At 59.4% G+C, this 27769-nt stretch overlaps 1 protein-coding gene across 1 annotated transcript; it reads left to right on the top strand.

Annotated features, from left to right (window-relative positions):
* Window positions 1-10872: 10872 nt before the first annotated feature.
* Window positions 10873-22291, top strand: B4GALNT4 (beta-1,4-N-acetyl-galactosaminyltransferase 4). Its single transcript, XM_087822115.1, has 20 exons — window positions 10873-11055; window positions 13752-13855; window positions 14132-14227; window positions 14302-14397; window positions 14499-14589; window positions 14680-14780; window positions 14960-15027; window positions 15225-15303; window positions 16359-16425; window positions 16544-16678; window positions 16757-16866; window positions 16968-17068; window positions 17149-17240; window positions 17410-18325; window positions 19891-20183; window positions 20337-20490; window positions 20597-20669; window positions 20752-20905; window positions 21215-21341; window positions 21895-22291. The coding sequence occupies exons 1-20, from the start codon at window positions 10905-10907 to the stop codon at window positions 22013-22015; spliced, it is 3129 nt and encodes a 1042-aa protein (XP_087678241.1). The 5' UTR covers window positions 10873-10904; the 3' UTR covers window positions 22016-22291.
* The last annotated feature ends 5478 nt before the right edge of the window (window positions 22292-27769 follow it).

Here is a 27769-nt window from a genome sequence, read left to right as displayed (position 1 = left end):
CATGTTTGTCCTACTAATGTTTGCCAGTTTGATTGGCGAGAGTTGGGATCTCTCTGACTTTAGCTTGCATTTCTCTAATGAGTGAATTTAATCTGTTTTCATGTTTGAGAGTCGTTTTCTTTTCTTTTTTCTTTTGTTCTTAATGTCGATCATCTTCAAGTCTTTTCTCCATTTTTCCTATTTGGCTTTAAGATTTCCTGACACATTAGGGGCATTGGCCAGCTGCCTGAGGTTTAGGTTCTGAATATTTTCTCCTTATTTGCCCATGGTCTTTTCTTTGTTTCTGGTGCTTTGTCAGGCAAATTAAACATTGCTCATGGAGTCAAAGTGATTCACCTTCCGTTTCTGTGTCTGGACTCAAACTCTTCTAAGAAAGCCTTTCCTTACCCTGTGGTTCAGGAGGAGCCCACCTGCGTTCGGTTCTCCTGTTCAGACCTCGGCCCACTCATCTGTAAGCCCCTCAGCACCTGAGCTCTGGGCTCAGCCCTGCACTTCCCGCTCCCTCCTGAGCCATGTCCACCTGCCCAGCACCTAGGGTTTCATTAGGAGCATGGGCCTAACCTGCAAGGTGTCCTTGCTCCAGCTGGGTGCTCACCTCTTTAATGATGTTAACCAAGCTTTTTATTGTCAGAGTCCACCTGCTGTGGAGTCAGGGCTTCTGCTGAGTCTGTGGACCAGTGTTTTTCTTTCTCTGTTGTTGTTAATCTTCACCTGAGGATTTTTTCTTTTTTGTTTTAGAGATAATGGAAAAAATGGGGGGAGAGGGGGAGAAACACTGATGTGAGAGAGACACATTGACTGGTTGCCTCCTACACCAGCCCTGACCCACCAGGTATCAAACCTGCAACCCAGGTAGGTGCCCTGAACCAGGAATTGGCCCATGGCCTGTTGCAGGGGGGAGGGCAATGCTCTAACGACTGACCACACTGGCCAGGGCTGATTGTTTTTCTTTAAAGTTTCCATCTACTCTGGTCCTGGGACTAGAGAGGATGACAGTGACTGTCCCAAGGCACTGGGGCATTGGGGGCACATTCCCTATAGCTAAACTCTACCAGGTGCACAGGGCAGGCATCCTCCTCACCAGAGCAATCAGCCTGGGGCCCAGGCCCAGGCGCCTTTAGGCACCCCTTTCTCCTCAGGGAATTTTGGGGGAGGGAGCACCAGCCTGAACTGCTGTCATCTGAACTGACCAGGCAGTTCCCTTAGTCTCTCCTTTTTCCCTGGGATGCCCCAGCCTCTGCTCCTGGGAGCCCTGGGTCTTTCTTTGCCTGAAGATCTCTGAGACGTGCAGAGACCTGTTTTCTAAACAGTGAGTGTAGACCCGGTGATGTGAAAATCTTTCTCCTCCCAGTAACTGGGTCTTTTTAAAGGAGAGGCTCTGGGAGTGTTCAGCTAACCCTGGACGCTGCAGGACCCACAGGCAGAGAGGGGAAGGCCTGGCAGAAAGTGACAAGGGGGCCCAGGCCCTGTCCCTTCCCCTCTAGGAAGAGCCACAAAAAACCCTGAGGAAGATTTAGAAACAAACAACCTTTTTTGACTGTCAAAGGGAACCCTCAAGTGCACCCTCCTATCCAGTTTCATGTGGGACCTCACTGCCAGGAACCAGCAAACCTCCAGGGTTGTCCCTGTCTGGGCAGGTCCCGGGGCAGGAATCCATCCCACTTCCCAGCCAGGCCTCAGCCTGTCGGCCAGGCAGCACAGAGCCCGGAAATCTTGTGGCGGCTTAATCAGAAACAGCAGCAGACCTTGGCCTTCCCTGACAAAGTCCTGCCCCCGCCCCTGGGGACTGTTTTTCTTCCTAGCTCTTAAACTTTTTGGACTTGCACTTAAGAATTTTAGTTCAATTTCTTTGAGACGCAGCTCAGTGCGGGAAAGGATTCTTTTCTTTAGTTAAACAATTTTTAATTTTTCAACTCGAGTGTATTAGTGTACACAGGTGCCCAACGCAGTGATTAGACACAGCTTACTAAGTGTTCACCCCGATACATCTAGTGGCCGTCTGACACCACCCACAGTGTGACAATATTATTGACTGTATCCCCTGTGCCGTCCTTCCCGTCCATCCCGAGACTGTTCTGTAGCTGCCAGTTGGTGCTTTTTAATCCCTTCACCTTTCTCACCCGCCCCCGAGCCCCTCCCCTGTGGCCACTGTCAAAATGTTCTCCAGGAGTCTGTCTGTTCATTTTGTTGCTTAGAATCCACCTGTGGGGGAGATCCTCCGGCACTTGTCGCTCTCTGACTTATTTCACACAGCGCAAAGGCCCCGAGGTGCACGCGGCCTTTCCCTGCCTCCCCTTCTCAGCAGGGTTCGGGTGCACAGGGGGCGCATCCGGGCAAACAAAGCCTTTGTCTCCCAGGCCGCACGGCCGCAGTGACGCAAAACTCCACCAAGAGCCCGCGCGGCCCAGACCGCACCCCCCCACCCCCCACCCCAGCCCCCACCCCAGCCCCCACCCCGCGTCCGGCATCCGCCAGGCGGTTTCCCACCCAGACCCACCCGGAGCACGTGACTCCCGGGAAAAGGAGACTTTCCTCCCTGGGGGAGGGGTTCGGACGGATCAGCCGGGCCCGCCGCCGGCCCCGGGCCAGGCCCGCCCAGCCCGGCCCCGCCCCCGCCTCTCCACGCCCGTCCCGCCGCCCCTAAGCCCCGGGCGGGCTCCAGCCCCTGCGCCGCCCCAACCCCAACCCCTTCCCCGACCCCAGCTCGCCCCTCCTGGGTGCCCAGCGCTCCCTGGGATGCTCTGACCTTGTCTGCGGCCTGGAGCCTTGGGGGGCCAGCAGGCACGTGGGTTCCCAGGGCCCTTTTTTTTTTTTTTTTAAATATATATTTTTAAATTGATTTCATAGAGAAAGGGAGGAGAAAGAGAAACATCAATGATGCCCGGCCGGGCGTGGCTCACCGGTTAAGCATCGACCTAGGATCCAGGCGATCAGGGTTCGATTCCCGGTCAGGGCACATGCCCGGGTTGCGGACTGCAGCTGATCAATGACTCTCTCATCATTGATGTTTCTATCTCCCTCTCTCCCTCTCCTTTCCTCTCTCTGAAATCAATAAAGATATATTAAAAAAAAAAAAAAAGAAACATCAATGACAAGCGAGTCATTGATCGGCTGCCTCCCGCACGCCCCCGACTGGGGACCGAGCCCTAAGCCGAGCCTGTGTCCCGACCTGGAATCCAACCCTGACCTCCTGGTTCATTAGTCGATTCTCAACCCCTGAGCCACACCGGCCGGGCCCCGGGGACTTTCTAGACAACTTCCACCCAGCTGGCACCGGGTCACAGGGTCTGGGGTCCGGGATGCCCAGGAAACGTGCGGCCCTCTCCCAGCACAGCACACGAGCTGTCCGAATGGTTCAGGCCCCTCTGCCGCCCGCGGGGTGCAGACCCTCCCCCGCCGGGCGCCCCCGCTTCGGGGCAGAAGAGCCCGCGGCCTCGCAGTGACCCCTCCAGTCAGGCGTGGTCCTGCGTCGCCACCTGGTGGCCGCCTGGAAAACTGCCACCCCAGGGGTGGGGGGCAGAGAAGAGGGTGAGGAGTGGGGTCTCCCCCAGAGGAGCTGGGTCCGGGTCCCCGCCGTCAGCCCCGCAATCCCAAGGACGGCGCGGGGCGTTAGACCCCACAAGACCGCAACTCTGACTCCATCAGAATTCTCACCCTGACTGGTCCCCATCGCATTTCTGATCAGACTGAAGCCCAAATTAGGGCGCGCCTTTAGGGGCCCGGAGGGGAGTCGCTGGACCCAAAGGTGAGGGCCCCTGTTTTAACCTGTGGTTGTTGGCCCCGCGCACCTGGAGACGACCCGCAGACCCGCAGAGATGGCGGGAGGAACGGGTGGCCGGGCAAGACGCTGCTGGCGCGGGGCAGGGCCAGTGTCCCCAGGAAGGGATGCTGCGTTACCCCGGAGTCCTTCAGCACTGTAGGACACCCCAGGATACCCTCCAGTCCCCGCGCGGCAGGACACCCCATCCCAGTGCTGTAGAACATCCCCAAGGGCTCCCCCATCCCAGTGCTGCAGGACACCCCCAAGGACACCCCCATCCCAGTGCTGCAGGACACCCCCAAGGACACCCCCATCCCAGTGCTGCAGGACACCCCCAAGGACACCCCCATCCCAGTGCTGCAGGACACCCCCAAGGACACCCCCATCCCAGTGCTGCAGGACACCCCCAAGGACACCCCCATCCCAGTGCTGCAGGACACACCCCCAAGGACACCCCCATCCCAGTGCTGCAGGACACCGCCAAGGGCACCCCCATCCCAGTGCTGCAGGACACCCCCAAGGGCACCCCCATCCCAGTGCTGCAGGACACCCCCAAGGGCACCCCCATCCCAGTGCTGCAGGACACCCCCAAGCACACCCCCATTTGTTAAACAGCCAAGGGAGAGCAGAGCGGGGTGCAGAGGTGCTGGGGGCACAGGCAGTTTGGGCAGCTCTCTCCAAGCCCACACCCCCCTAGGAAGAGGAAGTTGGTTAAATCCCCCCAAGAGTTGGGGACAGCTGGCAAGGACCAGGCTCTGTCCTCATGGAGCTCAGAGTGCAGCAGGGGAAAAACAAACCAGGAGGGAAGCAGGATAACCTCCGCATTTGTAAGGCGAGGAAGCCACGGGGTTTGCTGTAGAAACTGTGATGAGAGGGGCGGGAGTCCAAGGAACCTCCCAGGGAGAGGGATGGATGAGAGCCCAGGCCCCCAGGGGTCTGGCCAGAGGAGAGGGCTGTGCAAAGGTCCTGGGGTGAGCAAGGGCTGTTTGCTGCTGCAGTGGAGGGAACCAGAGGGGAAGTGGTCAGAGGCCAGATCTGGATGCGGGTCGGTGGCATGGCCAGCCTCATGCTGAGTGAGTGTCTAACCTTCCATGCCAGGGCTGAGCTGCTCTTGACCCACGTGCTGGGAGTCACCTGGCACCACTCCACAGGTGGTGAGAGAAGCCACCGAGATTAGGATCACGGCACACGGCCCCACATGGCGGTACCAAGGTTGTGGTGATGGGTTACTCACAAAATGGGTCAGATCACAGCTGAGGGATCCAGGGTCTGGGAAGCAGCAAACCCACCAGTCCCTTACCTGGGAGCGAGCAGCTGGCGGTAGTTACCCCTGAGTCCCCTTGTCTTGCCTAGCGGTTACAGAATCCACTCAGCCTCGAACAGTTGGCCCTGAGGTCTGGCCATTCAGCAAGGACATGCAGGACCTACAGGGCCCATAGCTAACAGCCTCCCTCAACAATTCTACCATCATCTGAACTCAAATTGTCACAGACTGGGCCACCCTGTCACAGGTCGGACATGCTGACGACCTGGGCCCACACCTGCTCATATTGTCCCATACGTGCTCCATCAGTCCACTTGCAGGGTGAGGTGACATGCAGCGCTGACCTCTGCCATGCTCCCGGATCCTGTCTCAGATCGTGAGTCAGAAGGGGTGCAAGTCACACCTCTGATGACCCTTAGCTTCCAGTCTGAGAGCCTGACAGTGACAATAACCAAACACAGCTAGAGGTGCTCCCCACTCAGCCCCAAGAATCCTTAGGCTCTCTGTTGTCCCTTGCAACCCACAGGAATCCTGGGCCAAAGGTGCTCACCTTAGGGCTGTGCCATCTCACCAGCTTGGTAGATGGGGTCCTGGCCATTTTCCCAGGCATGGACCCCACTGCCAGGAAACAGTCCTCACCCTGCTGGAGGAGCCCATCCCCACCAGGACAACCTGGGGATCAAGGAGAGGACTAGGTCTGGGGGTGGGGGTGTCAGTGGCAATCACTAGAGGCAATGGGGCCTGTACTCTCCACATCACAGCATGTGACCCCAGGCTGAACTTGGTCTGGACCACCAGCTCATCATTTGCAGAAGCCCTGGAAGCAGTATCACCGAGCATCTGCAGCCTCCATCGCTGTACACGGCTCAGCCCAAAACCCCACTTGGGCACAAATAAAAAAATAAGTCCCAAGAGAAATAAAATAATTTAAATAAATTACAATGAAAACATAACTTACCAAAATTTCTGGAATGCAGCACAGGCGGTGCTCAGAAACATATACATTAGGGGAAAAGACCTAAAATCAGGGATCTAAACTCCTCCTGAGGGAACTAGAGAAAAAAGTAAATACAAGCCTATAGAAGAAAATAATAAACTAGAACAGAAATCAGTGAAACTGAAATCAGGAAATCAATTTTAAAAAATCAGTGGAACACCAAAGCTGATTATTTGGGAGCAGGCAGGGGAACGTCAAGAAGACTGAACCATGTAGTCAGGCTAATCAGAAATAGACGCCTGGCCGGCGTGGCTCAGCGGTTGAGCATCGACCTGTGAACCAGGAGGTCACAGTTCAATTCCCCATCAGGGCACATGCCCCGGGTTTCGGGCTCGATGCCCAGCAGGGGGCGTGCAGGAGGCAGCCAGTCAATGACTCTCATCACTGATGTTTCTCTCTCTCTCTCTCTCTCTCCCTCTCTCTTCCTCTCCCTGAAATCAATAAAAACATATGTAAAAAATTAAAAATAAAAATAAAAAACCCTCCCCTCCAATCCACCTATGTCATTGCCCTGTTATTTCCTGTGCAGCACTTACCACGACCTGAAACTACCATGTGTCCACGTCTTTGTCTCTGCTTAGAAACATATAAACTCCGTGAAAGGAGGGACCTCACCTGCATTGTTCATTCCTGGGCCCTTCAGTCTCAGCTGTGAAGGTCCTACGTACGTACCTATGGACCAAATGAGTGAGCACCCGGGACCAGAGGGAAGCATGAGATGTGCACACAGCAGCATGCGTGTAAATATGAGTTTGGAGACAATGTAGGAAACATAGTGAGATTTATAGCACAGTACTATTTTTTTTTTTAAAGATATGTCCTTATTGATTTCAGAGAGAGGAAGGGAGAGAGAGACATCAGTGATGAGAGTCATTGATTCTCTGCCTCCTGCACGCCCCCTACTGGGGATGGAGCCCACAACCCGGGCATGTGCCCTGACCGGGAATCGAACAGCAATCTCCTAGATCCTAGGCCGATGCTCAACCACTGAGCCGCGCCAACTGGGCATATAATACAGCACTATTTTTTTTATATATAAAGAAAACAATTCTTATATATATATATGTATATATATATATATACACATACATATATATATATATACATATACATATATATATATATATATATTTAAAATATATCTTTATTTCCCAGCCCGGGCATGGCTCAGTGGTTGAGCGTCGACCTAGGATCCTAGGCAATCGGGGTTCGATTCCTGGTCAGGGCACATGCCTGGGTTGCGGGCTGCAGCCGATCAATGACTCTCTCATCATTGATGTTTCTATCTCTCCCTCTCTCCTCTCCTTTCCTCTCTCTGAAATCAATAAAGATATAGAAAAATAAAATTTAAAAAAATTTTTAAAAATCTCCCACTTTAAAAAAAATATATATATATATGTCTTTATTGATATCATAGAGAGGAAAGGAGAGGGAAAGAGAGAGAAACATCAGTGATGAGAGAGTCATTGATCCGCTGCCTCTCACATGCCCCCTGCTGGGGATCAAGCCCAGGCATGTGCCCTGACTGGGGATTGAACTGCGATCTCCTGGATCCTAGGTCAATGCTCAACCACTGAGCCACGCCCGGCCAGGCTAGTACAATACTATTAATGTAACATTAAAATATATACAATTTGATATGTATTCTAACAAATGCACACATAACACCATTTTAAAAAGTGAATAGCCCTGGCTGGTTTTGCTCAGTGGTTAGAGCATTGGCCCACAGACTGAAGGGTCCCAGTTTCAGTTCTGGCCAAGGGCGTGTACCTCAGTCACAGGCTCCATCCCCGGCCCTGGTCCTGGCAGGTGCAGGAGGCCACCAATTGATGTGTCTCTCTCACATCAATGTTTCTCTCTCCCTCCCTCCCATTCTTTGTGAAAAGCAATGGAAAAACTATCCTCAAGTGAGGATTTAAAAAAAAAAAAAGTGAATTGCAGGAGGGAAGGAGTGAAAACAGGAGGTGACGGGGAGGAAGGTTTGAAAAGGTGTCAGACAGTTTGAAAGAAAGATGACAGAATGACATACACAGAGGAAAGAGGCCAACCCCATTCTCTGCCTCGAGGTTAGAATAAAAGAAGGGACAGTGGGCAGCGGGAGAACAGACTGCAGCTTCTTGGACAGTCTTCCCAGGGTGACGTAGGGTCTGCTCCCTCCTCTAGCCTGGGAGGCCTGTGACAGCATGTGGCAGGATGTGTGCCAGGTTTGCTGGAGCCCAGAGGCCTCTGCCCTGGAGTGGCCATGCCCAGGTGCTCTGCTGACCCATCTCAGCAGAGCTCGGCCATCCCCCCCCCCCCAGGGCACCAACATGGTGCAGAACTCTGGAGATGACCCAGCCCAGCCACCAGAGTCACCCTGTTACTGGCGAGATGACGAGACCTTGGTTCTTGTTCTCTTGAAGGGAAGACTTCAATCAAGAGACAAAGTGCAGCAAAGCCAGCAGGAACTTATTGGCCGCAGCAAAACACACTCAGGCCCTGGCCAGTTTGGCTCAGTGATTAGAGTGTTGGCCTGCAGACCAAAGGGTCACGGGTTCGATTCCCGGTCAAGGGCACATACCTTGGTTTTGGGTTCAAGCCCCAGCCCCTGTCAGGGCACATGCAGGAGGCAACCAATCGATGTTTCTCTCTCTCTCTCTCTCCCCCTCCTTTCCACTCTCTCTAAAAAATCAATGGTGAGAATTAACAGAAACTAACACACAAAAATACTCAGGACAGTGAGACAAGGAAGGTCATAGGAGAAACAACAGGAGAGCCTGGCTGGGCTGCCTTGGCTCACTGGGGAGTCAGAGAAAAGGGGGCCTTGGAGACAGGCTCAGGGTTTAAGCCTGGGATGAGCTGCCCCCATTGCTCCCCTGGTTGCAAGTCTCGTGGGGTCCCTCAGAAGGAAGAAGTGGGGAAGGGAATGGCGCGGGTGTGCTCCCCTGGGTACAATGGGTCCTTTGCTTTAAGGATATTTATCTCTCTCTTGCAGGTGGGAATCTCAGGGGAGGTCTCAGGGGAGGGGCTCCAAAGAATATTCACCAGTTTTCCAGGTGGGCTCTTTTAGGGTCGTGGTCTCCACTGATTGGTCGGCTCCAGGGCAGAGGGTCACTAGTCAACACAGCTGGTCCTGAGGCAGCCACGGTGCCACTTGTCCGGTTTTGCTGCTTTTCTGGGCCCGGAGCGGAAATACAACTGAGGCCTAATGTTATCTTTAGGAAAGGAAAGGAAAGGTGCTGGGGGAGGAAAGGTTACCCTGGAGGCGAGGTTCTTGTTTTCCCAGTTTTTCCCCTTGCCAGGCACCTGGGCTTTTCTCCCTGATGACCTTCTGTACCTGGCCCATCACCCTTACTCTGCTCAGTCCTGTCCAACTGCCTCTAACAACCTCAGCCATGTACGTCTTCCCACCCGGGGCCCATGGCGCCGGGGAGCAGAGGAAAGCTGTCCTGTTGGGCCATAAGGCCCTGACCCACAGGGTGTCACAGAGAGTTGCTTTACACCATGAATGCTGGGCGGCTTGTTACATAGCAAGGAACAGACGGACACAGGAGGGGAGCAGGGTCAGAATGGAGCTGGGCAGAGGGAGGACTGCCGGGCACGGCCCCGCAGGACTGGAGTCCGGTGGCTCAAAGTGCATCGCCCACCCGCACTCGCCAGCTGGGCAAGAGCCACGCGGAGACCCCGCCACTCAAGTCCGTGGAAGAACCAGCTTGTGGGTCCCTGCTGTCCCCTTCCATGGGTTCTGCCCCAGTCTGCCTGGACCCTGCCCTCAAGCTAAGATCCTTTGGCGGCTCATCTTTCTCCGGGTGCAGCCATGTGCTTTCAGACCCCTTCAGCCCGTCTCCCCGCAGCCTGCTGGCCCCGCACACCCAGCCCCCTGGCCGAGCCTCATCTTCTCACCTGTCAGTCCACCCACCTCCCACCTTGAGACCGTTCCTGTTGGCTGTTTGCAAAGGGCTTGTTCCAACTCCAAGACCAGGCTGCCCCATCTCAGGCCTTGCCCCCATTCACCAAGCCCCGGGTGTCCTCCCATCACCCTGTCCCCACTGTCGCCCCCCACCCACAGCTGCACCGCCCCCGGACCCCACCCCTACGCACGTGGTTCCCGCCCCTGTGTCCCCAGTCTCCAGGGCCTCTGCCCCTCCCGGTCCCGCCGTGGCCGTGGCCGTGGCCGTGGCCTGTCGCCTCCCCACCCACTTCCTCAGAGCAACCATTGTCTCGCCCCGCCTCCCGGCCCCGCACCGCCCGGTCCCGCACCGCCGTCCCCAGTGCACCGGATCCGCGTTCCCTGTCCCCCATCCTCGGTCCTTGGCACCTTCCCGTCCCCGGTGCCCCTCTCACCGGCCCCCCAGTCCCGGCCCCCACGCTCCCCCACCGCGCTCCCCCAGCCCCTGCCCGGCGCCCGCCCCGCGTCCCGGGTCCTGCGCCCCTCACACCCCCCGGGCGGCCCGCGCTCCCCTCCCTCCGCCTCCGGGTCCCCGCGTCCCCGCGCGGCCGGCCGCCCAGGTGGATGCGCGCGCTGCGCGGAGCCCGGCGCCGGGCGCACCCGAGCACGCCGTCCCGCCTCCCGCGCGGCCGATTGGCTTCCCCGGGCCGGCGGGACCCGATTGGCTCGCGCGGCGCGCAGGCCGGGCCCGTTCGCGGTGGGCAGCGCCGCAGCGTGGGTGCCGCTCGGTCCCGCCGCGGCCCCGGGAGCGCGGAGCCCGAGCGGGGGGCGGGGGCGCCGCCGGAGCCGCCCGCCGCCCACCCCGGGCCGGCGGCCTTGGGCAGCCGGGGGTCGCGGCCGCAGCGGGGGCCGCGGGCGGCGGACAAAGGGCCATGCGGGGCCGGCGGGTGCGGCGCGGGGCGCGCGGGAGCCGGGGGCCGCTGCGGCGCCGCTGAGCGGCCGGGGCGGGGCCGCGATGCCGTGGTGCCCGGTGAAGAAGCTCCGCAAGCAGATCAAGCTGCTGCTGCTGCTGGTGCTGCTCACCTGCGCCGCGTGGCTCACCTACGTGCACCTGAGCCTGGTGCGCCAGGGCCGCGCGCTGCGCCAGCGGCTGGGCTACGGGCGAGGTACGGGGCGCCCCGGGGCGGGCGGCGGGAGGCCCCGGGCGCGGACCCCGCGCGCCCCGCCCTGCTCGGGGGCCCGGGGCGGGGACGCCCGGTGACGTCATCGCGAGGAGCGCGACCCTCGCGGGGAGGGTCCCCGAGCCACAGTGCGGGGTCCGCCGAGCGCGGGGCGAGGGCCCCCTCGGCCCTGCCCGGCCGCCGCTCCCACGCCCGCTCGGTGCCCTGGCAGAGCCGCGGTTTCCCCACCGCGGGGACGGGCTGGGGCGAGCCGGTCCGCGCAGTAGGAAGGCTCCCTCGAAGGGGTGCCCTGGGTGAGCCTCTGGTCTGGGACTGTGTGGAGCGGGAGGCAAGACGGGGACCCAGCCTGGAGTGAACGCTCCCGGGCTCCCAGAGCGCACCCTCCGGCGGGGACAGTGGGCCCAGGAAGCAGTCAGGGCCTGGTGGGCACAGGGAGAGAGAGCCAGGGGAGCGGTCCTGCCACCCGCGCTAGAGGAATCCTGGAAGGCCTCTTGGAGGAGGCACCTTTGCCACAGCCTTTGGGGGAAGAGCATCCTAACAGCAGGAACAGCATAAAAAGCCTGGAGTGTGATGACGGGGAGGGAGGAGTGCCTGGAACCCCAGAGGGAGGAATGGAGGAGAGGGAAACACCTCAGGGCGGGAAACATCCCAGCCAGGCTGCCCCGACCCTTCTCAGGGAAGTGAGGTGTCCTTAGGATGGGGGGAAGGACGAGAGTCTTGCCTCCTGAAGACTCAGAACAATGACTTTGACTCTGTATCTGGGGCCCCTCCGTGGAAGGGTCCAAACCTCCCCCTTCAGCCTCATTCCCGCCCCCCCTTGCTGAAGCCCCTCTGCCTCCTGGTGGTGTACCAGACACCTGGCCTCATAGACCCCAGGCCAGGTGTCCCCCCACCCCCCAGTCCACACACTTCACAGCCACCCCCCCCCAAGAGGCCCCCAGCGCTGCTCACCCCCACCTCCACCCCAGCTGTGAGCACATAAGCAAGACTCCGGAGCGTGACCCAGTGACACAGAGCAAAACCAGCCCCTGCTGAACAGCCTGTGTGGTTTTCTGAGCAACCACAGTCCTCCCCAACCAGACTTCCTTAGCAGCCAGGGAGTCTAGTTCAGCAAATGGGAGGGGTGGAGGCGTGGGAACCCCACTTCTGAAGCCACTGAAGCCCTGTGGGCAGGAGCTGTTCAGGGTCCTGGAAGACTACGCCTCATGGGGCACCTTCCAGGAGCCTTCCCGGCCCCCAGGGCTGCAGCCCCACCTACTGTCCAGCTGCTGGGCCCCCACCAGGGCAGCAGCTGGATGCGCCAAGGCCATCCTGACTGTAGGTCGATGTGGTCTGCACCTCCACCGAGGAGGCAGCCTTGGAGTGGGGCAGGAGGCCGTCCCGGTGTCCAGCCGCCTGTGCAGGCAGGCGTCCCCAAGGGAGAGTAAGCCGGGAGGCAGGGAGCCTGTCTGGACCTTGCTGGGCTGGGGCTGAGCACTGCAGGACCGTGGTGGCAGCCTGGGCTGGGAGCCCACTGCAGAAGGCTCCCAAGACCCATGGGCAGCTTGGTGGGAGTGAGGCTCAGGGCCAGGCTGTGGGGATTTGGCTGGGAGGCCTTTGGGGCTCACCTCCCAGCTGAACAGAGACAGACTGGGGTGAGAACCCAAATGGAGAGCGGGTGGGCAGGTCCCGCAGGGTTCTCATCGGCAGGAGACCATGGGCTGCCATCTTCCCCCAGAGAAGGGGCCCGGGACAGTTGTGTCCACACTGGAATCCAGCTCCTGGGGTCTGGATTGAGGGGTGGGCATGGATGTCAAAGCCCAGGCTTGGCCCTGGAGCAGAGGGGGGCTCCTGGGTCAGCTGCCTCTAGGAGGGGCAGAGGTGGGGTATAGTGAAATCTCCCCTCGGAGGCTCAGATCCCGGGTTTGGACCCCAAGGGGATGGGGTGGAGAATGTTCAGGAAGGAAGTGTGGGGAGCTGAAGGAGTTGGGGGTGCAGAGGTAGTCTGCCCCAGGCTAGGGGGTTTGGGGTCACCAAGCTCTGGAGTTGTCCACAGACAGACCTGGGAAGGGTTCCCAGGGACAGTCTCCCTCCAGGGCCACCTTGGCCTCAGATCCTCCAGCAGCCAGACCAGCATGCCAGCCCTCCTCTGCCCAGGCTGGTGCCAGGGCTCCTTTCGTCCCAGACCCTGGCCTCAAGGGCAGCGGGTGCCACTGTCACAGCTGGGGCAGCTTAGCCTCAAGTCAAGAAGCTCTGGCACTAACCAACCCTTAGCTCTCCAGTCTGGAAAGAGAGGCAGACACAAAACATTCCAGCACATGGGAAAGGTGCTGAGAGCACAGAGCAGTCCTGGGGGTCTTCCCGGAGGCAAAGCCACTGATGAGGATGGCCAGATGGGTGTGTGTGTGCGCACATATAACTCTGCTCCCTCACACCAGCCAGGGGCCTGGGAAAAGCCAGGTAGAAGGCTCCGGTGCCCCCCCCCCCCGCGCCCCCCGCAGCCAGATATGGGAGAAAGAACAAGCCCTGGTCCCTGATGAGGGTGGGCAGGCTGCTGGTAGCACAAGGGAGCATAAGGCAGGAGACACTGGCCTTCCTGCCCTGGGGCAGCCGTGTGGGATGGAGGTGCTTGACCCCAGCAGCAGGGGCTCTGGCCTTGGAGAAAGCCTGGGCCCCGGTCACACCCCATGTGTCACTCACAGATGGTGAGAAGCTGACCAGTGTGACAGACGGCCGGGGCGTCCGGGCTGCACTGTCCACGCAGAGGGCAGAGGACTCCAGCGAGAGCCGTGAGGAGGAGCAGGCGGTGAGAGGGGAGAGAGCACCTGTGTTCCGCACTCGGGGGACCCTGGGGCCACTCGTGTGGGCCACGTGCATGGAGGACCAGGTGCAGCTGGGGCGAGCTCCAGCACCGAGCACGGCCCAGACACAGGCACATGGGGGCCTGAGGAGCCTGTCGCATGGGTGCTGTGTCTGTGGGGCTGTGTCCTGGACTGTGTGGAGTGGGATGCCTGTGGTTGTGAGACCCCCTCCCTGCCCTCACATTTCTCAGCTTTGACTCCAGGCCCTTTCTCTCCTGTAGCCCAATGGTCGGGACCCGAACATGCTGTTTTCTGGGGGGGCTGGAAGGCTGCCCCCCCTGAACCTCACCCATCAGGCACCCTCGTGGCGGGAGGAGGTGAGTTCTGCAGCCTGAGGCTTGGGGGGAGGGTTGGGGGGTCCCACGTGGAAAGTAAGACCCCTCCCCCACAGTATAAGGGGCAGGTGAACTTACACGTGTTCGAGGACTGGTGTGGGGGCGCCGTGGGCCACCTGAGGAAGAACCTGCACTTCCCACTGTTCCCTCATGTGAGTGCGGGGGGGGGGGGGGGGCACAGGGGGCAGCTGGCCTTCCAGGGTTGGCAGGGGTAGGTTGAGTGGACATTGACATTGGAGGTCACTGCCCCCAGACTCGCACCACCGTGAAGAAGTTGGCTGTATCCCCCAAGTGGAAGAATTACGGACTCCGGATCTTTGGCTTCATCCACCCGGCAAGAGATGGTGAGGGGGGAAGGGGGTGGGGGAGGGGACGAGGGGGGAGGGGTGTCCTGAAGGGCCCACAGCCTCCTGAGCCCCTGTCCTGTGGCCTAGGAGACGTCCAGTTCTCTGTGGCTTCAGATGACAACTCTGAGTTCTGGCTGAGCCCAAATGAGAGCCCGGCAGGTGCCCAGCTGGTGGCCTTTGTGGGCAAGGTACCGCCACTCCGCAGCCCTGACCCCAGCTCTGCCCTCCATCCACACCCACCTATCTCTTCACTGGGCTTCCTGTGGCCTCGGTCCCCTGTCTCCTCCAGTTTAGGAACGGGGTGGGATGGGGCTGGTGCTCCCAAGGAGAGGGTGAGCCCCCCTCCACTCCCCATGTCACCCCCCAGACTGGCTTGGAGTGGACGGCCCCTGGAGAGTTCACCAAGTTCAGCTCACAGGTGTCCAAGCCCAAACGGTGAGTGACTGGGAGTGTGTGTGCACACGTGTGTACACATGTGCGTGAGGGCCTGGGTGACACCACGCTGCATCTGGGCTGCCCTGCCACACCGCCATCCCCAAGGAATGGGCCCGAGCCCCCATCTACTCTGGGCTTTCCGTCTGAGGTTCTTGGGGCAGAGCAGGCCACGTCCCCCTGATTCCTCATGTCCCCAGGCTCATGGCCTCCCGGAGGTACTACTTTGAGCTGCTGCACAAGCAGGATGACCGAGGCTCAGACCACGTGGAAGTGGGTGTGAGTGTGCCCCCAACCTCCCCTGCCCTGCCTCCCCCCTCCAACCCCCACTCCCCCAAAAAGGAAAGATGACTGTGGACCCTGCCCCCAGGAGCTTTCTATCTAGTTGACATGAGGCAGTCAGAACTGCTGGGAGGCTTCCTGGAGGAAGTGGCTCTTGAGTAGAGTCTTGAGAGATGAGACTCACAAGGAGATCCAGTGGGGAGAAGATCTGGGGTGGGGGTGCACCAGGAGCCGCCCAGAGCCATCCAGACCTAGACAGTTCAGGCTTGTCCTGAGAATGAGGTGATAGGATTTACCCTTTAGGCCACTGTGCGGAGAGAACCTGGGGGGACTTGTATGGGGCACTGTTCCCTGGTCGGGGAGGTGGGAATGGAAGAGTGTCAGGACAGAGGGCTTGAGCCTGGCTGAGTGTGGGCTGGTGACCTCGGTGGACTAGGGGGCCCTCATCCACACCTCCGGTATGCCTCAGGTGTCTGGTGGGTGTGGTGGGTGTCACCCAAGCTCAGCTTGGCAGAGGGTCCAGGCTGACATGCAAGTTTGGGGTGACCTTGCAGAAGCTGGGGGGTTAGTTGACAGGGCCCAGGATGAGCTATGAAGGGAAGAGGGCCTGGTACAGCCCCCAGGAACCCCAGCTTAAGAGGGGTGGGGGAGGGACTGCAAAGGAGACTGAGGAGCAGCTACAGGAGTGAGGGGAATGGGAAGTGGGTGCTAGCTTTGGCCCTTGGAAGGCCAGCAGGACCTCTACAAGAGCAGTGACTGCACACGGGGGGGGGGGGGGGTTGGAAACTATAACCAGCAGGTAAGGGAGCACTCAGATGTCAGGAAGGGTCTAAATGAGGCTTGGGTGCCCTTACCTGCCACCAGGGCCCCAGCCGTCTGGGCCACCCCCAGTTTCCCTGCTGCCCTTTCCCAGGACTCCTCTCCCATCCACCCTCAGAGCTTCCTACATCCTTGAAGGGGTGGCCCTGCTAGTTCCCCGCTGTCCTGTCAGGAAAGACCCTGCTATGCCCCCACCCCACCCTTTGGCCCTGACTGCCCTTTCCACCCCCCAGTGGCGAGCCTTCCTGCCTGGCCTGAAGTTTGAGGTCATAGGCTCTGCTCACCTCTCCCTGTACACAGGTGCGGAGTTGTGCCTCTCTGGGGAGTGGGGCGGGCTCTTGACGGCTGGTTTCTTTGGGATGGCCTCTACACTGGGGGGGGGGTGTCCTGGGAACCCCACACATCCTTCTGCCCCCAGATGAATCAGCCCTGAAGATGGACCATGTGGCCCATGTCCCACAGTCCCCAGCCAGCCACGTGGGGGGGCACCTGCCACAGGAGGAGCCCAGAGCCGACATGCTGAGGCCGGACCCCCGGGACACCTTCTTCCTGAGTGAGAGGGGCCGTGGGGCAGGGGAAGGCCTAGGGTGGGGGGCTCTGGGCTGGCGCGCTGTGACCAACCCTCCCACAGCCCCTCGCGTGGAGCCTGCGAGCCTGGAGAATGTGCTGGAGCCCTGCGCCTACGCCCCCACCTATGTGGTCAAGGACTTTCCTATCGCGAGATACCAGGGACTACAGTTTGTAAGTGCCACTCGCCAAGGCAGCCCCTGAGGCTGGGGCCCTCCCGGCCAGGGTGCCCTGAGCCCCTCCGGCCCTGCCCTGAGCCCTCTGCGCCGCCCCAGGTGTACCTGTCCTTCGTTTATCCCAATGACCACACGCGCCTCACTCACATGGAGACGGACAACAAGTGCTTCTACCGCGAGTCACCGCTGTACCTGGAAAGGTGAGTGAGGGGCGCCCGGGACGGGGGCGGGGCCTCTGCGACGGGCTCTGACGCCCCGCCCCCGACGCCCGCCCCCTCAGGTTTGGGTTCTATAAGTACATGAAGCTGGACCAGGAGGAGGGGAGAGACGAGCCGGCGCAGCGCCGAGCCTTTCTCTTCCTCAGCCCCGACGGTGAGTGCCCCGGGGAGCCCTGGGGAGCGCCCCGCGCCCGAGCCCCAGCCCGCGCCCCCGGGGAGCCCCCATGAGCGCCCCAGCCCCAGCCCACGCCCCGGGTGAGCCCCAGTGAGCGCCCCGCGCCCCCGGGCGTGTCCGGTTCAGCGGCGCTCCGCGCTGTCCGCAGACTTCCTGGAGAATGGGGACGACGGGGAGCTGCTGGACAGCCTGGAGCCCACCGAGGTGGCCCCGGGGCAGAGCAGCCACCGACTCGCCACCACCCCGGCGGCCCCCACGGAGGCCCGAGCCAGCCCCGCCCGGCCCCCGCCGCCCAGCCCCGAGCAGGAGCAGGCCCCTAGGCGCTCCCGCGCCCTGAGCTGGGCCGCCCGCGCCGCGCGCCCCCTGCCCCTGCTCTTGGGCCGCGCCCCGCCCCCGCGCGCAGCTCAGCGGCCGCCCCCGAAGGTCTACGTGACTCGGGTGCGGCCGGGTCTGCGGACGCCCCCTCGGGCCCTGGCGCCGCTCAGCGCGGGCGGCCCACCCTGGCCGCCTTTCCCCGGAGTCTTCCTGCGCCCCAGACCCCTGCCCAGGGTGCAGCTGCGGGCGCCCCCGCGCCCGCCGCGGTCTCGAGGCCCCAGGACCAGGGGCTCCCAGGCTGCGGAGCTCAGGCCCCCCGCCCGGGCACAGGCCGCCCCGGGGAGCCGGGAGGGCCAGGCACGGCCGCTGGGACTCGCAGCGCCCACGGAGAACTTGAACGCGTCCTCCGAAACGCGACCGGCGACCTCCTTCCTGAGCTGGTCCCAGGTGTCCAGGCCGCAGCTGCCTGGGGAGGGGGAGGAGGGGGAGGAAGAGGAGGAGGGGGCCCCCGACGACGAGGCTGCGTCAGAAGACAGCGAGGAGGCCGCGGGCCCCGCGCCCGGCCGCTGGCGCGAGGAGGCCATCAACTGGCAGCGCACCTTCAGCGTGGGCGCCGTGGACTTCGAGCTGCTGCGCTCCGACTGGAACGACCTGCGCTGCAATGTGTCCGGGAACCTGCAGCTGCCTGAGGCCGAGGCCGTGGACGTGGTGGCTCAGTACATGGAGCGGCTCAACGTGCACCACAGCGGGTATGGGGTGGGGTGGGGTGGGGCGCGGAGGTGCAGACCCTGCGTCCTCAGGACCCTCAGACCTTCTCCGCAGGTGGCATACACACCCCCTAGGAAAGGGTCTTCTCTCCTTTCTGGGCCCCCTGATTGCCCAGGGCCCCTGCCCAACGTTAGGAGCCTCACCCCCTGCCCAGCTGGCACCCCTGTCCTGTACCTCCAAACCTGCCACCTTGGATGTGGATCCAAAGCTGCCTCTGAGCCACCCAGGCCCCTCCTCCAGATAGACACATTTGAAGGTTGAGCTAAGAGCCCCTAGAGCCCTCTCCTGGCACAGGTCTGCTGGGCCTTCCAAGAAGGGCCTCCACCCGACTCCAGGGAAGGGCGAGGGGCTCCTGCCTCTTTGCCCCCTGGTCTCACCCAGGCCCCAGGGGCTCCAGTTTGGCCTCAGTGGAGGCACTGGGGAGTTAGCATTGAAAGAGGGCAGAACCTGGTCTTGGGCCCTGAAAGCCATACTCAGGACTTGTTTTTCTTGCCTGTGATACAAGGTTTTGAGCAAGGCAGGGGTTTCACCTGTGTGGGCTGAAGATGGGCATGTTGCTGCCTTGGAGGGGAGTGGACAAGAGGGGAGGCCATGGGGAAGGACTAGGACTGGCGGGCTTGATGTGACCATGACATGACCATGGCAGTGACGGGATGGCCTGGACTCTGGAAGTGAGAGAGTTTTGATTCTAGGTGCCTGAGGACCAGCCTGTCCCATGAGCACGCAGGGGTCTGCTTGGTAGAGTGGTCATGGCTGTGGCCCCAAAACCCAAAGTATTTGGGGCAGAAAGTCCCTGGCTTTTGCAGAGAAAGTGGTGGGGATGGCAGGGGTTGAAGGGGGAGCCTGGACCCCGGGAAGTCACACAAGCTCCCAGTGTGGGGGCACTGCCTGCAAAGGGCAGAACCTTGGTGGAAAGAAGACGGGTAGTCAAGGTTAAGGACCTGTTTTCCCAGGACAGGAGAAGCCTCTGCTTGAGGGCAGAGTGGAGGGAAAGTAAGGTGCTCAGCAAGGAGGAGTGAGGGGAAGGGGCCAGAGGGCCGCTTGGGGCAGGCCCAGGGGCTTTTTCCCTCAGGGAGCAGGACAGCCCCCTGGGCTGGTGCCAGGGCAGGGAAAAGAGGCTTCTCAGAGGAGCTACCGGGGCCTAGAAGGAGCTGGGGAGGGTGGGGGCAAGCTCGCCAGAGGGACACCCCAGGACCAAGACCCGGTGGGAAGAAAAAGTCTGCTGGCCTAGTGATACTGAAGGCCTCGCGCAGGAGACTGCCTGGGGTCCTAGAATGCCTCCCTAAGACCCTGGAATCTCGTCCTGTGGTAGTGGGTGCAGCTGAGGGCTCTGAGCGTGTCAGAAAGACGGCTGTGGGAAAAGGCCCGAGAGGAAGAGCGGCCCGCCTGGCGGGGGGGCCGCCTCCCCGTGTGCGCCCTGGGAGGGGGCAAAGTGCCGGTCTCCCTTCTGGGAACTCCCCCGGGGCGCGAGGTGCGATGGGGCGACAGGCAGGGCTTCCCGGCGCAGGGAGGAGCCCTGGGGCGCTGACCCGGCCTCACCTCCCAGGCGCTACGCGCTCCTGCGGATCGTGAACGTGGAGAAGCGCCGGGACTCGGCCCGCGGGAGCCGCTTCCTGCTGGAGCTGGAGCTGCAGGAGCGCGGGGGCGGCCGCCTGCGCCTGTCCGAGTACGTGTTCCTGCGGCTGCCCGGAGCCCGCGCCGAGGACGCGGCCGAGAGCCCGGAGCCCGCGCCCGCCGCCTCCGCCGCCGCCTCCGCGCGCCCCGACGGCCGCCCCGAGCTCTGCCGGCCGCTGCGCCTGGCCTGGCGCCAGGACGTGATGGTTCATTTCATCGTGCCAGGTGCGTGCCGGCGCGGGGGCGCTGCGGGGTGGCGCCTGGCTCGGGAGGGGAAGCTCTCGGTGCCCCGCGGGAAGGGCAGGCAGCGCCCCTGGTCCGACGGCGCGCCCTGCGCGGTGCGGTCCAGCCGGGCGCAGAGGCCCCATCTTCCCCCAGTGAAGAACCAGGCCCGCTGGGTGGCCCAGTTCCTGGCGGACATGGCCGCGCTGCGCGCGCGCACCGGGGACTCGCACTTCAGCGTCGTCCTGGTGGACTTCGAGAGCGAGGACATGGACGTGGAGCGGGCTCTGCGCGCCGCGCAGCTGCCGCGGTAATGGCGCGCCGCCGCCCCTCACCGGGACCGCGTAGCTCCCTTCGCCCGGAGGTAGATTTTCCTGCCCCCAGGAATCGTTACCTGTTCCCCCACCCCCACCCAGGTACCAGTACCTGAGGCGAACCGGAAACTTCGAGCGCTCCGCAGGGTTGCAAGCGGGAGTGGACGCGGTGGAGGTGCGTGGGCGGGTGGGGTGGTAAGGCAGGAGCCCGCCTTTCCGAGGGGAGGGCAGCTCGCCGACCTCCCTGCGACCTCCAGGACGCCAGCAGCATCGTCTTCCTCTGCGACCTGCACATCCACTTCCCCCCGAACATCCTGGACGGCATCCGCAAGCACTGCGTGGAAGGCAAGCTGGCCTTTGCGCCTGTGGTCATGCGCCTGGGCTGCGGCAGCTCGCCGGGGGACCCACATGGTAATGCCCAGAGTCCCATCAATGCCGGGTAAAAGCGAGGCGCCCTGGGTGCCTCTCCCAACCCCCAAGGCTGGCCTGGGGCCCCCTCAGTGCCCCTATAATGCCCTGTAGTGTCTAGGATGCCCCCCCCCTAGTACCCCCAGGGTCATGCACAGCCCTAGGTGCAGCACTCCAGTCAGGTGCAGGGTGCCTAGGTTATGACCAACTCGGAAGGGTGACCCTGGGAGCCCCCTGATGATGGGGCCCACCCCAGGATCCCTCCTGAGGTCCAGGGGAAGCTTCTCAGCACCTGGACACCCTTCCACCCAGGGTACTGGGAGGTGAACGGCTTCGGCCTCTTTGGGATCTACAAGTCGGACTTCGACCGCATCGGAGGCATGAACACTGAGGAGTTCCGGGACCAGTGGGGTGGCGAGGACTGGGAGCTCCTGGACAGGTGATGCCTCCCCCCCATCATGGAGACAGACTTTTGTACCTTGCTCCTCCATCACCTGGGACCTGTGGGCCTAGAGCAGGGTCAGGAACCTTTTTCCTGCCAAGGGCCATACAAAATTATCAATTTAAAAATTAGCTATGAAAAAAGTTCCTAGATTTATTGAATTTCGAGTTCCCACCTATGGTTGCCTTGGCAGGGCCAGACCAAATGATTTCAAGGGCCATATATGGCCGTGGGCCAGATGTTCCCCATCCCTGGCCTAGAGAGACACTTGGGCTCACCCCATTCCCTGAAACCACTCCCCACCCACCCCAGGGTCCTTCAGGCCAGGGACAGCCCTTGAGCCAGCTCTGCCCCCAGATTCTATAGGCTCTGTGATGGCCCTGAGTCCCTGTCCTCCACTGGGGCCCTGCAGGAGTTGGAGCCCTGACAGCCCTAGCTCCTGGACTGGGGAACCTGCCCACTTCCATCCCACCCACGTCCAGGGTCCTACAGGCTCAGGAAAGCCCTTACCACCCCCAGCCCCCCAGCCCTGACACCCGTCTCCACCCAGGGTCCTGCAGGCGGGGCTGGAGGTGGAGCGGCTCCGGCTGAGGCACTTCTACCACCACTACCACTCCAGGCGGGGCATGTGGGCCGCACATAGCCGAGGCCGGAAGGGGGAGGGACCCTGATGCCCGGAGACAGCCCCTGCTGCAGTCCTGAGCCTGGTTCCTGGAGACCCAGGGGCTCACCACAGGGCACAGCCCCAACCAGTGCCTGCCCACTCTGGCCCCCACCCTCCCTCCAGAGGCCGCCCAGCTCGGGTCAGGCCCGGCTCGTCCCCACACTCTGTGCAATGATTTCTGTGAAATTTTGCTGTAGCGATGACATTGTTTTCAGGATTTCCAAGAGTTCTGTCTGTTCCGTTTTTTATTCAGAATGAAATGAAATATTTTTTTTAGTTCTGACTGGTCCTCTGCCTGACTCTCTTGGGAGGACAGAGATGGGCCTTGGCAATGGCCGGAATGTCCTGCACCCTTGGGTCGCTCTGGGCACTGTCCCTGCTCCTGATGACCTTCCTGACTTGAAGCTGTGGCGGCCATGCTGACCCCACCTTCCACCCCCAAGACCACTGTCTGCTTCCCACCCTTTCCCTTTGTGTTTCTCTGTTGGGCCCTGGGGAGAAGGGGCCTTGGACATCCTCAACACTCTGTGCCTGTGGTCATGTGACGTTCCCACCTGAGAGCAAAGCATTCGGCCACACATTCAAGTCCCCTTCATGTGAAAATAACTTGGGTATCAATCCTAGCCCATTCTTCTCGGAGGTGAAAGGGCACCCTGGGCAGGGACTATGACCAAGTTTTGGGGGCTGGTATCAGGTTTGACTTTTGCTCATGTAGCTGGAAATTCAAGGTCAGGAGGGCACCAGAGAGTATTGACCAGAGGCTGGACGATGCTGTTGAGGACCAGCTCTTCCTGGGGAGCCAACTCCAGTTTCAGGCCAGATTCCGGTCACGGGAGGAAGGCTGGTGCTCCACCTGGTGCCGAGTGCCTGCCTGTATGAGGTATTTGTAGCTGCAGTAACAAAGTTCCACAAACATGCTACAATAAAATTTTTTTAAATTTAAGCCTCACCTGAGGACATTTTTTCCATTGCTTTTCAGAGAGAGTAGAAGTGAAAGAGAGAGAGAGAGAGATGTGAATGTGAGAGAGACACATTAACTGGTTGCCTCTTGCATGTGCCCCGACCTGGGAAAGGGGCGGAGCCTGAACCAAGGTACATGCCCTGGGCCGGAATTGAAGCCCAGGACCCTTCAGTCTGTGGCCACTGAGCCAGGGCCGTGCTGGAATTTGTGATCTTACAGTTCTGAAGGTCAGAAGTCCTAAAATTGCTGTTCCTACTGGGCTACACTCCTGGAGCCTTTAGGGTGGAATCTACTTCCTTTCTAGAGCCCACCTGGATTTCTCGGCTCATGGGCTCTTCCTGTGTTTTCAAAGCCAGTGTCTCACCACTTTTCATATCCCTTGTCCCTGCCTCTCTCTCACGTCTGCTTCCATTCTCACATCTCTGACTCTCTCCCTCTTGCCTCCCTCATATAAGGACCCCTGTGATCACGTTGGGTCCCTCAGATAACTCAGGATGATCTCCCCATCTCAACCAACATCCCCTACTTACATCTGCAAAGTCCCTCTTGCCAGGTGAGGTGAGTCCCCGGTGCCAGGACTTCGTCGAAGCTGTTGCTCTGTGCACCTGCTCATCCATGTTCAGTGGGAAGACAGCGCGTCTGCCCAGCAGCCCAAGCAATCCTCTTGAGATTTACCCAAATTATAGCCTTAGGTCATACCTCACTCAGGTTCACAGCCCACAGACTCAGAGAAGCAGGAAGGGTTTTGATAAAAGAAACTAGATGGACACTCCAGTCTGGCCCCGAGAAGATTCTAGAAATGGCCTCCTGGGCGGAATGGGAAAGAGGCATCCGTGCTGGGGCTGCCGACTAGAGCAGCCAGACATTCATAGACACTAAGTCACCTGCGAGGTGTGGGCTTCACCACAAGTCCTGCTGGCCCACAGTGAACAAGTGCCCACAGGGAGGAGCACACAGCTAACCTGCCACCTACCTATTCAGAGGACACCAGATGCCCCAGCGGGTACTGCTCACTCCTCCCTAAGTGCCTAATTCGGACAGAATCGTCCCCACTTACAGATGTTGCATAACAAGAGAAGAACTAGCTCTGGACTCCAGAGTACACACTACAGGAGTGGGTGGGGGGGAGCAAATTCAATAAACGGTGTTGGGGAAACGGGACAGAAACATGCAAAAAAACACAAGGAAACTAGCCCAGGCCAACGTGGCTCCATTCGTTGGAACATCACCCTGTGTACCATAAAGGTGGCTGGTTCAATGCCTCGTCAGGGCACAGGCCCAGGTTGCGGGTTCGGGGCTCCTACGGTCCTTTTCTCTCTCACATCGATGTTTCTCTCTCTCCCTCTCCCTTCCTCTCTCTCTGAAATCAACAAGAACATATCCTTGGGTGAGGGTTAAGAAGGGAAAAAAAGGAAACAGTCACTTTCTTACACCTTGTCCAAGAGTAACCTGAAAATGGATTAAAGACTTATAGGTAAGACCTGAGACCATAAAATTCCTAGAATAAAACAGGCAGTAAATGCTTCAACGTCAGTCTTAGCAAAATTTCTTTTTTGGATATGTCTCCTGGGGCAAGGGAAACAAACTAAATAAACGGGACTACATCAAACTAAAAAACTTTGCACAGCAAAGGAAACCATCAACAAAACAGAATGACAATCTACTGAATGGGAGAAGACATTTGCCAATGATACACCCTGTAAAGAGTTAATATCCAAAATTTATAAGAAACTCCTACAACCTAACACACACATAAAAAATCTGATGTAAAAATGCGTGGAGGCCCTGAATACACATTTCTCCCAAGAAAAGTCTCAGTGAAAAGATGCTCAATGTCACTAAACATCAAGGAAATGAACATTAAAACCACAATGAGAGCCCAGCCGGGCATGGCTCAGCAGCTGAGCGTCGACCTAGGATCCAGGCGATCCGGGTTCAATTCCCAGTCAGGGCACATGCCCCGGTTGCAGGCTTGATCCCCAGTTGGGGGCGTGCAGGAGGCAGCTAATCAATGACTCTCTCATCATTGATGTTTCGATCTCTCTCTCTCCCGCTCTCTGAAATCAATAAAGATATAAATAAATAAATAAATAAATAAATAAATAAATAAATAAATAAATAATAAATAAAACCACAATGAGAGGCCGTGGCCAGGTGGCCCAGTTGGTTGGAGCCAAAAGGTTGCAGGTTTGAATCCCAGTCAGGGCACATGCCTGGGTTTTGGGTTAGATTCCCAGTTGGGGCAAGTACTGGAAGCAACTGATCAATGTTTCTCTCTCTCCCTTCCTCTGTCTCTAAAATCAATAAAAATATGTTCTCAGGTGAGAATTAAAAACAAACACACAATGAGATATTACCTCACACCTGTCGGAATGGGTATCATCAGAAAGACAAGAAACAGCCAGTGCTGGCGAGGATGTGGGGAATGTGCACTGCTGGTGGGAAGGTAAGCTGATGCAGCCCCTGTGGAAAACAGTATGGAGGGTCCTCAAAAAATTAAAAATAGAGCTACCATAGTTGAAAACCCAGCTGGGAACAAAAGACAGGTCTGAGACGAGCACACAAAACTAAATGGAAGAGAAGAGCTAAAAGTGAACCTTGAGAAGACAGTAGGCGACGGAGCCCAGAGAAGCTAGAAGACAGTAGGCGATGGAGCTCGGAGAAGCTAGAAGATGAGAGAAAGAATGAGAGAAAAACAGAGGTTAGTGATACAGCAGAAGAAAACTTTTCCAAAATAAATACAGGCCAGAATGTACAGTTTCAAACACTGATGCCAAAAAATTGCCCCAAACACGTGCACATGAAGTCACTGAGCTCCAGAGATAACCCTGTGGGTGGCGGGCAGTGTGGATTATGTAGGCCGCCCCCACCTGGGTCAGGCCGGCTCTAATCCCCCACCGTAAGGAGTCAGCAAAACATCTGCCAAGTCCTGAGGGAGAGAAAGTACCAGCCCAAAGTTATACCCTGATGTCCTTCAAGCCAAAGGCAACTGAGAGTCTCCAAGCCCTGGCGCCCAGGAGCTGACCACTATGCCCACAAGCAAGGGGCTCCGATGAGCCAGGGTGCTGGGAAAGGGTCCACGGGAGCAGGAGCCAGTTTAAAATGAGACTAAAGTTAAACCACCAGGAGATGGTGAGCAAATCCATCAGCCCCCATGGAGGAGGTGGCCCCGACCTAGCTGGGGGACCCCAGGGACTCTGCCAAGGCCCCCATCCCACCAGCCAGCGCTGGCCCCCAAGACCACTCCTGTCCTGCTGTTGCTCAGGGTAAGAAATTTCTCTACACCCCCCGGCTTGTATTATAACTTCTAGGAACTTATTTAGCCTCAAGGAGCCTCGGCTTCTCCATCTGTGAAAAGGAGGGATCACACTTTGCCCTCTTGGGGTGCCTATAAGGATTAAGGACAGATGTGACAAATTTTTTAGCACCCTGCCTGGTACATGGGCAACCCCTGATAAACAGTGCCTGTGAATCCTGAACTCTGACCAAGGTGGCCTCATCTTTCACTCCTCCAGGGATGGGGAACTCACTCCGGAGAAGGGGAGGCAGCTGTTTGTCTCCAAGCTCACTGCCCCCACTGGGTCCAGCCACCACCTCCCCACCGGTCTCTCTGCTTCCTTTAATTCACTCTCCCTACAGAGAAAGATGCTCTTTTGAAACAAATCTGATAGCCACTCCCCTGCTGAAAAGCACCGAAGGATTCCCATTGCTCCTCCTACCGTCTGTCTGGCCTTGGCTCCAGCCACCCTATTCCATTTTGGGTCCTCCAAGTGCAAACCTGGTTCCTTTTTGGAGCCCTTGCAAGGCTCCTCCCTCTGCCTAGAAAGCAGTTAAAGGGTCTCAGGCACCACTGCTTGTGGGCCACTGTGTTTGTTTTTTGTCTGTGCCCCACCTGACCCCAACAGACCCCAGCAGGAGGGCTCCTGTGAGAGCGTCTGTCTGGGCCCATACACCTTTCCCGAGAAGTGCTGGTGCATGGGAGGAGCTCAGAACCAGGGACACGTGGATGGGTGAGGGGTGGGAGTGTGATGAAAGGTGCCACCCCAATCTCTGGTCCAACAGGGACCGGTATCCCTCAGGTACCTTCCACACTAAAGGCACAAGGCAGGAGGTGGGGGCACAGAGGATGCCAGGTCCCTTGTGTTTCACCCAGGGTCACCGAGGATTAGGGGAGGGGCCCAGGGAGAAAATCCAGGTAGTTCTCCTGGAGGAGGCGGGATCTGGGCTGGCCTTGGAGGGAGCCCAGACTGCGGGACGTTGGAAGATTTGTGAGCGTGGGCACGGCACAAAGCATCTGGGCTGGAGCTGGAGCCCAGAGGCAGCAAGTACTGAGCCTCTGGGGGCCTTTCAGGGGAGCTGCGCCCCACACCTGGTCCTAGCAACTCGAGCAGGGGCTAGGCTGACCCAGCCCCACTCCTGCAGGCTGTGTGCCCACCCCCAGCCAGGCTCTACTTCTCTGCGCCTGCGCACTCCAAAATTTTGTTTCGAATGTTATTTTGCTGTTAATATCTTCGAGTTTTTCTCCCCATCTTCGGCTCCTAATAACCCCCTCCAGGCTCCCCATTGCAGGGAGGGGGAGGAGTTGCCCTCTGTGTCCCTCCCCCAGCTTCAAGTCACCAAAGCCCGTTCCAGAGGGGTCCTCCTTCCACCACCACCTATTCTGGCTCTAGATCCTGAGGCCTCTCACCCCCAACCCCCTGTTCTTCCCCCCAACTCCTCTTTCAGAGACATTTGTGACAGCTGCCGAGGCTCCCCTCCTCCAATAGACGCCCCAGCCCACCCATTCTGCTCTGTCAGATG

Source organism: Miniopterus natalensis, chromosome 11, assembly GCF_054644295.1.
Source record: "Miniopterus natalensis isolate mMinNat1 chromosome 11, mMinNat1.hap1, whole genome shotgun sequence".
NCBI lineage: Eukaryota > Metazoa > Chordata > Mammalia > Chiroptera > Miniopteridae > Miniopterus > Miniopterus natalensis.
Note: the sequence above shows the minus strand (reverse complement) of the source record. Positions and strands in the feature narration are given on the sequence as shown.